This window comes from Thamnophis elegans, chromosome 8 (genome assembly GCF_009769535.1).
Source record: "Thamnophis elegans isolate rThaEle1 chromosome 8, rThaEle1.pri, whole genome shotgun sequence".
Classification (NCBI taxonomy): Eukaryota; Metazoa; Chordata; class Lepidosauria; order Squamata; family Colubridae; genus Thamnophis; species Thamnophis elegans.
In genome coordinates, this window is record NC_045548.1 from 57,006,049 (window position 1) to 57,022,011 (window position 15,963).

The window sequence follows — 15,963 nt, forward strand, 5'->3', positions numbered from 1 at the left end:
CTAAGGCCGGCTCAGCCGGGGCTGGAAAGTAGCTCAGGTGTTTGGGTCGAGGGTGGGGGACTTCAAAATTCCGGGCCCAGGACTGGTGGAATTCTGGCTAAGATTCTCTTGTCCCCCTAAAGATTAAGGTCATTTTTAATTTCATGAAATATGCAATGATCTCCCAGGGAATCAAAGATGAACTCAGTTCTTGGTTGACCACCTCGAACCCTGCATTTTATTTAACCACAGTATGGGAACAGTTAATTGTGTTTGTGTGTGTGTGTGTATGCCAATCGTTTACAAAATAATAGGTATAAAAATAAAAATGAGTGTGAATGAAATGGGTACGAGTAAATGGGGAGAGTAGGGCAGGTAGGGTAGGCAAGATGGTGTGCTTCTGCACGCCCCTTACAGACCTCTTAGGAATGGGGGTGAGGTCAATAATAGACAGTGTAAGGTTAAAGTTATGGGGATTTGAAGATGTAGCAACAGAGTCAGGCAGTGCATTCCAGGCATTGACCACTCTGTTGGCTAAGTCGTATTTTCTGCAATCAAATTTGGAGTGGTTTACATTGAGTTTGTATCTGTTGTGTGCTCTTGTATTATTGTGGTTGAAGCTGAAGTAGTCATTGACCGGTAGGATGTTGTAGCGGATAATTTTGTGAACTACGCTTAAGTCCAACCGTAGTTCTAGGTTGTCCAAGGCCAAAATTTCAAGCCTAGTGGTGTAGGGTATTCTGTTGCGAGCAGAGGATATGTTGGGGGGGTGGGTGTTCTTAGGCTTCACCATAACCTGGGATTTCCTGACATTCTCTTAACTAAGTTCTGATTAGGTCTGAGCCTGTTTTTATTCTGAAGCTGCACAAGGTCAGGCTGGTGCTATAGGTTAAAAGCAGGATGGCTTGGTTCTGTCACCTTGTCTCTTGTTTCAAGATAGCTTGGTTCGTATGAGCATAGGGGCCCCATACTAATCTCTGTGTGTTAACCCTTCAATGCACCATATAAATATCATATAAATATAGCAACATATTTATTACATTTTACTGCATTTTTTATTAATACTAACATGCAAATATATGTTTAATTTTATTGATAGTTTACATTTTTATTCCTGTGAGTAGTTGTCGTAGGAAGTCCAGTACACTGCTTTGCCCCGGGCCAAAAATGCTATTAAGATGACCCTGAGTTGTAAAGAAGAGCAACTAAGACGATTAAGGGCCTGGAGACTAAACCTTATGAAGAACGTTTGAATTGGGTTTGGCTAGTCTAGAGAAAAGAAGGACTAGGGATGACATGATATCAGTTCCAGTATTTGAGGGGCTGTCAAAAAGAGAAGGGGGTCAACTTATTTTCCAAAGCGCTGGAAGGCAAGATGAGAAACGAAGGATGGAAACGAATCAAGGAGAGAAGCAACCTAGAATTAAGGAGAAACTTCCTAACAGTGAGAACCATTAACCAGTGGAACAGCTTGTCTCTAGAAATTGTGGTCATTTGTCTGAAATGGTTATAGGATCTCCTGCTTCAGCAGTGGGTTGAACTAGAAGACCTCCAAGTCCCCTTCCAGCTCTATTCTGATTGATCGCTTATCCTAACTTGGGCAGTCTGAAATATAATGCAAACTGATACGATAATGCCTTTTGTTAAGAGGGGTCTACTCACACATTTTTTGAATAAATAAATTATTTCTCCCATCAGTTTGTTGATTTGATTAATTTACTTAGTCTGTATTTACCTGTATTACTTATCGAGCTCTGGAAACTCAGGGCAATGTGCATGGATATTGTGAAGTAAATCCTTTATTTTTCCTTGTGATTTCTATAAAAGTTAATGATATTTTAATCAGGGGAGCAACAATTAATATTAGCTAGATTAGAAAATCATTTGGATGGATGAAGTAGAATATAGAGTCCAGTATTTATGTGCAGATTTCTAGTACTCCCACCAATTTGCTTAGGTTATTTTATGGCTCTAAATTTCTATAATTAAGACAGAAAAAATAAATCTGCATATTGTATCTGCACTAGAATGACTCTCTGTTATAACTTCCTCTTTTCAAAGAATTGGGCTGGGCAATTTAGAGTTTTCTGGCAATGATTCCATTCTTCTCCTTTTTTAGAATTATAGTTCCTTAAATAATAGCAATGATAATGCAGTTTAATCCTTAAAATGACTTCAGTAGTATATTTTCATTGCTGTATTAATATAGCTTCAGTAGTACATTTTCATTGGGAAAAAAAGAGAAAACCAACCCTTCAATGTGCTGAATAAACTATATAGAAAAAAAATCTGGGTCTACAAAAAACTGGTACTGTTGGCTCAGAATGTGATAATCTACATGAATGTTTGGATATCGTTTTTAGCAAATGTGAAAAATTACACAATATTTCCTTGATAATTCCTACCTTTGGATAGTTGGATAATTCCATTGTCCTAAAGACAATGGAGAATTTAAACTTATGTGTTCAAAATGAATATTGTTGTTTAGTTGAATATTTTATTTTCTTCTTGACTAAAAAAAAAATCACTCTATTTTCCAAAATAATCATTGCAGTAACGTGACCAAAATGGCAGAGTTCTGGCTGATTTCTGCTCCTGGGGAGAAGACATGTCAGCAGACATGGGAGAAGTTATGTGCTGCAACTATAAAAAATAATAACCTGTCCATCAATGCAAAGTTTAACATTCCAGATTTAAAGGTATAGCGATTTATTTTTCTGTTCAAAATGTTACTGTTTAACTTTGTATTGCAATTTAAATTAAGGGGGGATGGTTTAGATAATAGGATGGATAGATCACATTCATTTTGATAAAGTATGTTATACAGCTATAGTAATTTATATTGAAGATATTGTAAATTATTATTTAACTCACGAAGTGCAAGTAGGCAGTATTGTAGAACTATCTTATTGGGCTGTGTAATGCTTTGTATTTGATTTGGGAGAACTGGTATAAAAATGGAAAGTGTGGCGCATTATAGCAGCAACATCTCTTTCCAAGATTATGGAGTTGCTGTAGAGAAGCTTGAATCCACAGCATTGCACACATGTTGTGCGTTGACAATAAAGGTTTGATTTGCACTAGTACAATACCAATAAAGAGTGCCTTTATTTTCTAAAAATAATCTAATTTTTCTCTCTGGTTACTGTCATATGTATAACATCCATACATGTAAGCAAAACTATTTGCTCTAATCAGTTCAGCAATTCAACTTTTAATTATACACACATACTATGTTTACATTGCATGTTGTGCATTATACAATACAAGAAAACAGTTCTCTGCTTGGAGCTGAACATATTACATACATAGCTGTCTGTGTAAGTCAGTAGTGTCTAACTCATAAGGTCTCAGTATTTCAGGCAAGTATTTCTTACAGCCTTGCTTCCAGAGTTAGCAATGGAACCACTGACATTTTGTTCATACTCTATGTGCTTCTCCCATCTGGTTTGCAGTAATGAGCACAGGATTTTACTAATATATGAAATAGCATTTTTATACTGTATGAAATAGTTTTAAATTTGATGAAAGTTTTCAATGAAATAATTTTTATTATTTTGGATTAAGGCATAATAATTTAAAAAAATTGTAGGTTGCTAGCTGCTGCACATTTTTGAAACTTAATCCTATTGTATTGAATAAGAACTTGCTTATGATAAAATGCATAGCCTTCTCTTTTTGGCTCAGTTTCTTTTCTGTTTTATGTTTTTGCATATTTTTCTAAATAATTCTTTCCCTCCTTAGGTTGGCACTCTCGATGTCTTAGTTGGTTTATCTGATGAGCTGGCTAAACTGGATACCTTTGTGGAAGGGTAATCTCTACTTTTTCATATATCAGCACTTTATGACTTCTTTGTAGTTATTCTGTGTCAAACTGAGTATGACAGTCTTAACTGCTATTGTTTGGGCTTAACTAGTTAGGGACAGTAAAAATTCCTTCAGATTATACTGGTAGTTCTCGACTTACGACCACAGTTGGAATCAGAATTTCTTAACAAGGCCTCGTTAAGTGAGTTGCACCCGATTTGTTGCCATGGGTGTTCAGTGAATCACGGCCATTGTTAAGTGAATCATGCGGATGTTAAGTGACTCCAACTTCCCACATTGACTGCTTGATCATATGATCCCAGGATGCTGCTACCACTGTAAATACATGTTGATTGGCAAATGCCCAAATTTTGATCATTTGACCTTTGGGAGGCTATGGCGGTCGTAAATACAAAAATCAGTCGCTTTTTAAAGTGCCATTGTAACTTTGAATGGTTGCTAAACAAATGTTTACAGGTTGTGGACTACCTGTGCAGTCAAATAATATATTTAATAATACAACTCATGATTTGTACTTTGACACTAGGATTAGAACTAACAACAACTAGGATTGGAAACAGTTTCAAATGAAAATTTCTGATGTTTGTTCGAAGTGAAAGGCAGCGGTTATTTGAGCACAGTATTAATTTGGAGAATCGAGAAAGTTATTGAAAACCTTCTAGTTTATCAATATGCCAACTTTTAAGGGTTTACAGTTTTGTTAACAGGCTAACCTTTCTGTTCCTGAGGCTGTCTGTTGCACTAGAAGTTTCAACTGTTAAGCCTGATGTGTTTAGGATTCAGACAACTATAGGAAGTGAAAACAGGATGTATAAATGGATTAAATATTCTTTAAAAGGGGGATAGTAGAACTGAAGAAAGAACAAGGACATTTATTGGGACAGACAGCAGTTCTTAATTATAAACACGATCTGACATATTTTAAACTGGATACTAGAAGAACATAACAAGGAGATTCAGCCAAGTTAGACTGCTAGGGCCATCTAGTGGCATGTTTTCATAGTGACTGGGAATAGCTCTCCTGCAGTGATCCCCAAACTGGCTGGGACCAGGGACCAGTTTTGTGGAAGACAATTTTTCCAGGACGGAGGGTGAGGGGATGGTTTGTATGCAGCCTAGATCCCATGCATGTGCAGATAAAGCTTTGCTCACTCGCCTGCTGCTTGCATGGTCTGGTTCCTAACAGACCACAGACTGGTACCAGTCAGGGGCCCAATGGTTGTGGATCCCTGCTGTCCTGAATACCATACAGAGATGCCAGGAATTAAACTGGGAGGCTGATTGTTTTTTGTAATGCAAAGAAAAAAAACCCAGTAAATATATATTCTTTAAGATATAAATCTTAAATCTTCCCCATTCTGGTCTCCAGTGTTGTCAAGAAGGTGGCACAATATATGTCTGATGTGTTGGAAGACAGTAAAGATAAAGTTCAGGAAAACCTTCTCGCCAATGGAGGTAAATTTTGTCTTGCTACTACAATGTATTTGAATACTGAGAGTTGATTATATAGAAGACAATCCTTCAATTCTTATGTGGAAAATAAATCAGTTTTGGAAAACAAAATATTTTGCATAAAAGCAACACAAACATAATAAAACAGCCTTTATTAAATCTTGTGTTTGCAGTGTCATAAAGAGAATCCTGAAAATCAGTTTGGTATAGTAGTTAAAACATTAGTCTAGAAATCAGGAGATTTTCAGTTCTTTTCTGCCTTGGGTACAAAACCAATTGGGGGACCTCTCAGCCCAAGGAAGGAGGCAATGGCAATGCACTTTTGAAAAACTTCATCAGGAAAACTGCAAAGACTTGTCCAGACAATCTCTGAGAATCAAACATGATGGAACAGAAGAAAATGAAAGAAATGTACAATATGGAAGTAATATAATATGGAAATAATTTAAAGCATATAATGCTGATTCCATTTTTTCTTCACACCTCATAGAGAAAGCATCCCTAAAAACAATATATTTGGCTAGATATGTATTCTCCATGGTACAATTCAAAATAGATCTTCAGAATTCACCAAAACTAATTTCTAAAAGATACAGTGCCAATATGATAATAAAAAGTCAAAGGAGATTTCGTCTTTAATTAGACAAAGCTAAAACTATAAAAGCTATAGATGAGGCAAATTCTTCCATTCTTTCTACATAGACATAAGAATTTTTTCCTCATTACTTCTACTGTAATATATCCTAATTGTATGCAAAAGTTCTTGTGTGGATCAGAAATGGCCTATGCTCTTTGGGTGGTTACACTGTATTCTGTTCCATCTTTATTTTAAGTAATTATTTTTTAAATGTATTTAAAATCCCTAGATTTTTTGTAGGATGTATGGGTTTGCTTATTTAGTTCAATATTTAATCATTTTTCCCTAGTTGATTTGATCACCTACATAACAAGATTCCAGTGGGACATGGCCAAGTATCCAATCAAACAGTCTCTGAAGAATATTTCAGAAATAATTGCTAAGGTAAGATTATACCCGTAAAAGACTATGGAGCTTGTATGCTAATTATTAATACAAAATGACTATTTTTATTGCATAAATAAAGTGAATACCATAAAGTGATAATATTTTACATATTCAGGATTATTATTTTTTCAAAATACTTATATCACATATAAATTTGAATTACATAATTTCCCTGGGAGTAAATATTATTGAAATATTTAAAAATGTATAGATCTTTGGTATGAATTTTACTACTTATCATTTTGTTCAGTTTTTCTATAGATGCACACACACTTTTATATTGCTGTGCTACTTCAGATGATTAGTTATTTCCTTTTTTGTTAACTATTCTCCCTCCTATTACATGTGAGGTACTTACCACTAGACATGTGCAAGATCTTGGGATTTAGGGAATGGAGCATTCTGAAAAATTCCAGAATGCTCTGTAGCTCCTCTGCATCTTGTCAATCTTGGAACTGCCAAATTGGTCAGGAAGCAGAGAAACAGAATATTGAAGTGTCCTGCAGATTAGAAGACTCCATTCCTGAACCCCATATTGCAGTTCATGAATGGAATCCTGTTTGCTAAAACAGTGAAAATTGCATGGCAATTTTCAATGTAATTTATACTGAAAAAATTTGGCCTTGTTTCTTAAATATACGTACATCTAATATGTATATTTTTGGGGTACAAAAGCTTTTTTCAGAGTAGTACCATCAAAGTACGCTTAAAACATTGACAATGTGTTTTGTCATTGATAAAGAGTTTTATTCCAGAAACATCAAGTGGATAAAATTGTTGCAAAGAAACACTGCAACTACCGGTAGTTTGTTGCTTCTGTCTGACAATAGTTTTCTGTAGACATTAGTAGAAAAAAAATCATAAAATACAAAAGGTTTTGAGCATAATACATCTTTTTTTAAAATTACAGACTGCTAAAATCGTATTTCCTGGTAATATTTCCTGGTTCATTTCTAAAAACCAGAATCATTGAAGTTTAGTCTATTAATTTGAATACTTTGCCTCATTTTTTTCTGTTTATTTTTTTCCTTTTTATTTGGCTGCTTGCAATTAGTAATAGGTTTTATAGACATATTTAATTTGGGTCTCTCCTTCCTTCTAAGACACAGGTCCTAATTATTATTTTTTTCCAAGGGAGTGACACAGATTGATAATGATCTAAAGGCAAGGGCATCTGCATACAACAGCCTAAAAGGCAACCTTCAGAACTTGGAAAGGAAGAATGCGTGAGTTGTCATCTTGTTTTGTAAGATTGTCTCAGAGCTGGATGATCAATTTGATATATATTCAAATTCTTGAAATAATGCACATGTAGAGGAAGCTATTCTGCCTCTTGAATTTTAAAACACAAGTTCTGAGTAGGAATGCAATCTTGTATATCTAGATGGTAAAGGAGCATTAAGTGTTGTGTCGTCTTTATAGAATGTCTTTTAACCTCACTAACTTCATTGTAATCAAATCTAATCAAATGTAGGTATAAACCTATAAAGATCTATTGAGTTTCCCAGCATGTACTATAGAAAGTTACATCAATAATGTTAATTTCCCAAAGGAGAAAAAAAAAAAGATCTGTGGAAAGTTTTGCTCTCCACCTGAATCACATTCCTGTCATAAGCACAGAGGCACTTCCAGGTTGAACACCTGAATGAATAGTACTTATATCCATTTAAAGATTGAAGTAGAACACTCACTTCCTCATCTTCTTTTTCTGCTTTGACAGGGGAAGTTTGCTAACAAGAAGTTTGGCTGAAATTGTGAAGAAGGATGACTTTGTACTTGATTCTGAGTACTTGATTACATTGTTAGTAGTTGTACAAAAGTAAGTCAATATTTTATGTCCTAAAAGAGAACAGACAAGAAAAGTCCAAGAGGAGAAAGAGCTTTTTGTTTAGGGAAAGATTTAAATGAAGTTGTCGCATATATAAATGAAAGGCATATATGAAAATGTGGCACATCTTTTAAAAATAGTAGATCGCTCCCAATTTCAACAGATGGACTTTGAAAGGATTTATACAATCTTAAGAGAAACTATAGTATATGTAGTCAAGACTTAGTGACTATAATTGGGATTGACAATTCCGTCTGCAAGCACCATAGTTATTAAGTGAATTACGTGATCTTGCCTGACTTAGGTGTTTCACTGTGATTGTTAAGTCAATCACCAGTGGTTGTTAAGTACGATGTCACATGCTTTGACTTGTGACTTATTGCCAGCTTCCTCATTGACTTTGTTCGTGGGAAGCCATCTGTTGCAATTGGTGATTGTATGACCATAAGGATGCGGTGAATATCTTATGTTCAAGGATCAGTCATAATTCTACTTTCCCAATACTGTCGTAAGTTGAAACAATTGCTAAATGGGGTGGTCATTAACCAAGGACTGCTCATATGGAGCAATCTTGTAATTAATCCTAAATATTATAGTTCTATATAAATTGAAATTGTTATTATCATAAAATATGCATCCTTAAAATTAAATAAGTCAAGTAAAATCACCTCAGCGTGCAATTTCACTTACTGAGTTGCTTGACTTGTTTAGCTGCTAGTTTGTAAAATTTACCAAAATCAGTTTGAATTTTGCTTCTTAGAACTTGATTATCTTTGTCTAATTCTACATCCTACCCAGTAATTTCAGTAAAATATTGGTAATTCTAATAATGAGATTGTTTCTTTTGTAATAATACTGTAATCTAAGTATATTCTACTTGTGTTCTAGCTAAATTGTTAGAAGAATACTAATGACGTTCATTTTTTTAAGCAAATTGAACATTTCTACTAAAATAGTGTTACTTTAGAAAAACACACTTTAAAGCTAATAAAAACCTAGGCAGAAATAAGATATTGCAGATTTTATTTATCATATTTTTGAGCCACAAAATACCTGTCAACATGATTAGTGCATTTTTAAATTTAAAAAATGTAATTTTAAAAGAAGTTCAACTAGTTTCAGCAGCATTTCACAGGTTTTCTTTCACAGTAGAAAAAAAACAAACAGTAATTCCCAGTCTTAACACAGGTGTGTATAGGATAGAATCAAGTCCTTTACTCCACTGTATTTATAGCTTTTTGCATATACTAATGCGTTTCCAAAACGCTGACTGGTTTTTCCATGTTCTGGACTCTTGTTTTTATTTCCAGTCATAAAACAGTCATCAATTATTCATCAAAATGGCATGACTGTTCTTTTGATACATGCCCCTCCTTTGGGAAGGACTTTGGTGTGCTAAGTTTGCAGGGATAAGAGACACGTTCATTTGTTAGCTACACTATATTGCCAAAAGTATTCGCTCAACTGCCTTTACTCGCATATGAACTTATATTGGCTCCCAATAGATGTTCAGGTGCAATTCAAGTTTCCTGGTTATTTCCTTTAAAGCTTTAGATACCATAGAACTGAGCTACTTACAGGACTATCTCCTCCCCTCAACCTCTGCCTGCCCCATGCATTCCCATATGGACATGCCACATGCTCCAGATCTCTGCTGACTGATGTCTAATGGATGTTGTTACAAATTCTCTACCCAATACTCATACTAATACAGAACAGATAAATGAAAATCAGTCTGATAAAATCCAGACTAACTATAATTAGCACAAAGAATAATGAAAAAAGTCATTAATTTGGAGAAGTCACGTTATAACTGATATGCTGACTGCTCTCTGCAGTTCGGCAGTTCAAATCTCACCGGCTCAAGGTTGACTCAGCCTTCCATCCTTCTGAGGTGGGTGAAATGAGGACCCAGACTGTGGGGGCGATATGCTGACTCTGTAAACCGCTTAGAGAGGGCTGAAAGCCCTATGAAGCGGTATATAAGTCTAACTGCTATTGCTATTGCTATTGCTATGCATCTATAGGATAATAAAAATGAACGAAGCATGGAGTAGACTAAGGAAATAGCTAGCCACATTATGGGCACTAATGCAGTGTCAGTGACTCAACAATGAATCCAAAGGGGAAAAAAATACTAACAGCAATTCAGTCAGGAAGACATAATCACAGGTTAAATACTGTAAGTTCACATGCGAGTAAAGGCAGGTGTTCGAATACTTTTGGCAATATAGTATATATGTATATGGAAAGGCACTAGTTTCATGCTCCCCGATTTCTCTTGCCATAGATATATACCTATGTAATATTCTCAATGAAAATCTATCTTTTTATTTCAGGATGAATTACACTGATTGGATGAAGCAGTATGAAACTTTGACAGATATGATAGTCCCTCGATCCAGCAAGTAATCTTGTTTCACTTTTCATACCCTTTTAATATACTTGATTCTTGGAGCAATAGATTGAAGTACAAATCAAAATGGACTGAATATATGTTTTAAAGATTCCATGTTTACAATTTTTTTCTCCCTAAAAATGTTCATCTCTGTTATTTGAATTTGAATTGAAATTTACTACTCAAACTATATTCTGCAGAACCAATGCTAGTTCTCTGTACTCAAATACGCTTGTGTAGAGGCCTTTTGTTCTCTGTTGATGTGTAGCTTGGTGTGTGAAATTAATTTGTTTTACCACTTTGCCCCCCCCCCCCGCCCCCCAAACCACTGTGCTAAACTATGGTTTGTTGAATAAAATAAAGTATAGCAATAGCAATAACACTTAGACTTATATACTGCTTCACAGTGCTCTACAGCCCTCTCAAAGCGATTTACAGAGTCAGCATATTCCCCCCAACAATCTGTGTCCTCATTGTACTGACCTTGGAAGGATGTAAGGATGGGACAATCTTGAGCCTGGTGAGAATCAAATTGCTGACCCACTGGAAACTGGCAGTCAGCAGAAGTAGCCTGCATTCTAACCATTGCACCACCACGGCTCTTTAGATTATATGTATATTAACTCTAAACACAAATTGCACAAAACCAAAACAGATAAATCATCACATATTAATGCAGTCCATAGGCCTAGTTATGACCTCAATTGTTTTTGATGATAGCGGTCTATCATTTGCCAGAGGGAAGAGGGTATCAATTTGTTCTCCATATTCTCCACCTGAGGGTAGGACAAGAAGCAATGAGTGGCAACTCAGAAGGAGATTCAGTCCAAAAAAGATTGCACAATCATTTGTCTGGGTGATATGAAGACTCCTGTCTTAGACGGGGGATTGGATTGCAAGACCTCCAAGATCCCTTCCAACCATATGATTCAGTAATATTCTTTATTAGATAAACTACCATATTTTTCGGAGTATAAGATGCACCGGAGTATAGGACGCACCAAGGTTTTGAAGAGGCAATTTTTTAAAAAAAGTAGGTAGGTAGATAGAGGGATAGAGGGGGAGAGAAAGAGAGAAATACAGTAGGTAGGTAGGGAGAAAGAGTGAGTAGTTAGGTAGATAGGTAGATAAAAGGATAGAGAGAGAGAGAGTCAGTAGGTAGGTAGGTAGAGGGATAGATAGATAGAAATAGAAAGATAGAGAGAGAGAAATACAGTAGATAGGTAGGGAGAGAGTAGGTAGGTTGGTAGGTATAGGGATAGAGAGAGAGAAATAGAGAGAGAAAGAAATACAGTAGATAGGTAGGGAGAGAGAGAGAGTAGTTAGGTAGGTAGGTAGATAAAGGGATAGAGAGAGAAATACAGTAGGTAGGGTGAGAGAGAAAGTAGGTAGGTAGAAGGATAGAGCTAGATAGAGAAATACAGTAGGTAGGTAGGGAGAGAGTGTGTGTGTAGGGAGGGAGGGAGGGAGGGAGAGGGATAGAGGGAGAGAAATAGAGATAGAGAGAAAGACAGTAGATAGGTAGGTGTTTCTGCTGGCATAGCACTTGATCAATGTAATTCTCATAAATCAGTTAAAGAGCTTTCGGAAAGGGGAAAAAAAGTTTTTGCACTCTGCAAAACTCCCCAAAACGGCCCATTTTTCACGAAAACAGCCCCCCCTTTTTTTTTCTTCAAAAAAAAAGGCATGAATAGCCTTTGGTGGGGGCTTGCAGAGTGCTCCTGGGCAGGCAAAAACGAGCAAAAAAGGCCCATTTTTTATCAAAAAAATTGCATGCATAGCCTTACGGAGGCTTATAGAGTGCTGCTGGGGGGGGGGGGCAAAAAACGGCCCATTTTTTGCTCATTTCTGCCCTCCTCAGCCCCCAGGAGCTCTGAAAACTTCCATAAGGGCATGCACGGCCATTTTGGTGAAGGGGCGAGGCTTTGGGAGGCAAAAAATGCTGTATTCAGTGTATAAGACGCACCCAGATTTTCAGCCTCTTTTTCAAGGAAAAAGGGTGCGTCTTATACTCTGAAAAATACAGTATATTGGTGAAATAGTACCAAATTGCACAGAATTTTGTGAGTGCAGACCAAGAAGAACTCTTATTCTAACCATTTTCCCCAAACTATATACTTCAATTCATGCTTTTCATTCAGTATATGTGGCTACCAAAAGCACTTTTGTGTTGGACACTTAGATTGACACTATTTCCTGAAATAATGAAGTTTGAATAGCCATTGTTTGTTGGGAAGAATGGGCTTCTTGTGTAAAATATGCCATCTATGTTACTTTTGTTAAAAGGGTAGCGTAGTCGGTGAACTGCAGTTACTGTTCTCTAATCGAACCATACTGCCTTAAACCTATTACTGTAAACTAAATGTTACAATGTAATACAAAACACTAAATCAATTTACAAGCTTTGAATTACAACTTCGGTTTTTATTCCAGTTTGTGGTTTCATTAAAGCTTTCTGTCTTACGGGTCCTGGCATCTTTTACTTTGCAGCGTCCTTTCTGAGGACCAGGATAGTTATCTCTGTAACGTCACTTTATTCAGGAAGGCAGTGGATGAGTTCAAACATAAAGCAAGAGAAAACAAGTAAGTGCAACCCTGCTTTGTTTTCTTGTTGAGGAATAGCTACACAGAAATTTACGAATTGCACTTCTTTCCCTGTGCAGATTTATTGTCCGTGACTTTCAGTATAATGAAGAAGAAATGAAGGCAGATAAAGAGGAAATGAACCGGCTGTCTACTGATAAGAAAAAACAGTTTGTAAGTTCATTGATATTTTTGCATTAAATACATAAGTAATTTTTCAGAATTAGTAGTTTCATTGCTGATGATCTTTTTAGGCTTTTTCATATAAACATGGTGCATCCACTGGTTAACAAATAAGCTCTGTTTCAGTAATTACTAAATGTTTTAAAAAATTATTTAACAAGAAGTATCAAAGAAGCTATAGTTTAGGTGTAGTACTCACTCTCACTTTTGTTCCAGGTTATTTTTTTCCATCAGGGAATTATATTTGACCTGCAAAAGATAGAATGAATAATGCAAGGGCGCTCTGGCAGATAAGGAAGTGACTTTAGATATTAAATGCCAGGTGTGTTCTTTTCTAAAAGAACATGTAGGTATTATTTAAGAACTATTATTCATAATCTTTCGCAGTTTGTAGTGAACTTTTAGAATAGTTTATTAAAGGATGAATTAGTGAATGTCTAGGAAAGAATACATCGATTACTAAGAAGCAACTTGACTTTATCAAGAATCAGGTCATCTTTCTCATTTTAAATAGAATTATCGTCAAGTAGATAACAAGAACAGCACTTTTTAGCAAAACATTTTACTGGCTTTCTAACAGGTCCTTACTGACAATTTATTAAGCCAATGAGTTGGACTGAACTGTTTTAGATTGCTAAAAAAATAAATTTTCTGATTTTGGCTGCTAAACAAGTTCTGACAAGGATAACTATGATCAAGTAGTCATAGGTAGTCCTTGATTTACAACCACAATTGAGCCCAAAATTTCTGTTGCTAAGCAAGACAGTTAAGTGAATTTTGCCCCATTTTATTATCTTTCTTGCCACAGTTGTTAAGTGAATCACTGCAGTTGTTACATTAGTAACACGGTGGTTAAGTGAATATGGCTTCTCCATTCATTTTGCTGATCAGAAGATTGCAAAAGGGGATCATATGATCTCAATACTATGGCCGTCATAAACACATACCAGCATCTAAATTTTGGTCACATGACCACAAGGATGAGGACGGTCGTAAATGTGAGAAACGGTCATAAGTCTTTTTTCCCCAGTGCCATCGTAACTTTGAACAGTTGAACGGAACGGTTGTAAGTTGAGAACCACCTGTATGAGGGTTCTTCATTTTCCAAGGATGAGCAACACTTTAGCATAGCAGATAATTGTACATAATGCTTAATTGTGACACACACCCATAAACTGTTGCTCTGGGTTAACTTCACCCTCCTTGGAAATACTAGTTGATGTAGCCATGTAAATAAGTCTTTAATGCTCAAACCTTAAAAAAAAAGAGTCTTAAAGTTTGTAAAATGGCATACAACATTTGCTCCTTCCAAAAGGTCTTGCACTTGTTGGGATTAGGTGCTGCCTAAGTGTGATTGCTCCTTTTACTGTTCCAGGCCAAAATATGCTGCTTACCATAGTTTGTAATTCTGGCAATTGACTGATAGCCCTCTTGCTTCCCTATATCCCAATTTCCAGACATCGCTTATTGCTTCCTTGTCTGCTTGCTGTCTTCCTATTTCCTTTTCTCCCACCCATCCACAATGGTCTTAGAGTTCTTTTACAAGTGAGGGGCCTGTGCTTTCTGTGCACATCTGCATGTTCTTGAAAATGTTAAGGTGTGGCTTAATTAGCCAAACAGCTAAAACACTTGCATGGATGCTTGTGAATAAACTGAATGGAGGAATGAATGAATAAGCACACATCATCTCATGTTTCGACCATTAGAATCTTTTGGGAAAAGGCATGAGCTAAACTGAGCTTTGCAGAGATGGGGATGGAAAGCATTCTGCCAGGTTGCAGCTGTTTTTCCCAAATGTCGCCAGCAGCCTCAGATTTATTTTCTCACAACCATAGAATATATTACTACTGGGAAAACCAGTCGTGATGTATGATGGTGAGAGTTTGACTTTATGAAAGGCTGAGCACTGAAGAATTGATGCTTTAGAATTGTGGTGTTGGAGAACACTCTTGAAAGTCCCTTGGACTGCAAGGAGATCAAATCAGTCAATCCTAAAGGCAATCAACCCTGACTGTCCTTTGGAAGGACAGATACTGAAGCTGAAGTTCAAATATTTTGGCCACCAGATGAGAAGAAACCATTCATTGGAAAAGACCCTGATGCTGGGAAAGATGGAAGGCAAAAAGAGAAAGGGACAGCAGAGGATGAGCTGGTTAGATATTGCAATCAACACAATGAACATGAATTTGGGCAAACTAAGGGAGCCAATGGAGGATGGTGGGGCTGGCATGCTATGATCCATGGAGTTACAAAGAGTTGGATATGACTAAACGACTGAACAACAACAATAGAAGTCAGAAGCAATATTCAAAATAACACTGGCAATTTTAAATATAAATTTATGCATCTTGGTATAAATAATACAAGTACAGGGTAGGGAAGACCTAGGTTGATAGAAATATGAAAGAAAATGATTAGCGTCTTAATCAATCCAAATTGAACTTGAATGCAACATTGTGGTTATTTTTTTTTAAGAAAAAGCTAATAGTCATAGGCTATAATAAGAGGAATAATATCCAGGCCACGAAAAATGGATTAAACTATTTTTCATAGAGAAATTACAAAATATACTGACTAAGATGTTGAGAATTCTGCAATTGAGGAGCAGGTGACTTATTTATGCAGAAGGAAAAATACTTGAAAGATTGTCGCATAGGAGATGAGAACAAATTCCAAAGATTACATCTG

The 15,963-nt window shown here is 36.1% G+C and overlaps 1 protein-coding gene across 3 annotated transcripts in view; it reads left to right on the forward strand.

Annotated features, from left to right (window-relative positions):
• ATP6V1C1 (ATPase H+ transporting V1 subunit C1) overlaps positions 1 to 15,963 on the forward strand; it is a 37,364-nt gene that overhangs the window by 17,850 nt on the left and 3,551 nt on the right. For all 3 annotated transcript variants that reach the window (XM_032222737.1, XM_032222738.1, XM_032222739.1), the window contains exons 2-10: positions 2,534 to 2,678; positions 3,724 to 3,791; positions 5,177 to 5,262; positions 6,186 to 6,280; positions 7,418 to 7,509; positions 8,004 to 8,102; positions 10,451 to 10,519; positions 13,000 to 13,092; positions 13,173 to 13,266. In XM_032222737.1, the coding sequence (XP_032078628.1) occupies positions 2,534 to 2,678; positions 3,724 to 3,791; positions 5,177 to 5,262; positions 6,186 to 6,280; positions 7,418 to 7,509; positions 8,004 to 8,102; positions 10,451 to 10,519; positions 13,000 to 13,092; positions 13,173 to 13,266 (841 nt within the window). The remainder of the gene's footprint in view (positions 1 to 2,533; positions 2,679 to 3,723; positions 3,792 to 5,176; positions 5,263 to 6,185; positions 6,281 to 7,417; positions 7,510 to 8,003; positions 8,103 to 10,450; positions 10,520 to 12,999; positions 13,093 to 13,172; positions 13,267 to 15,963) is intronic.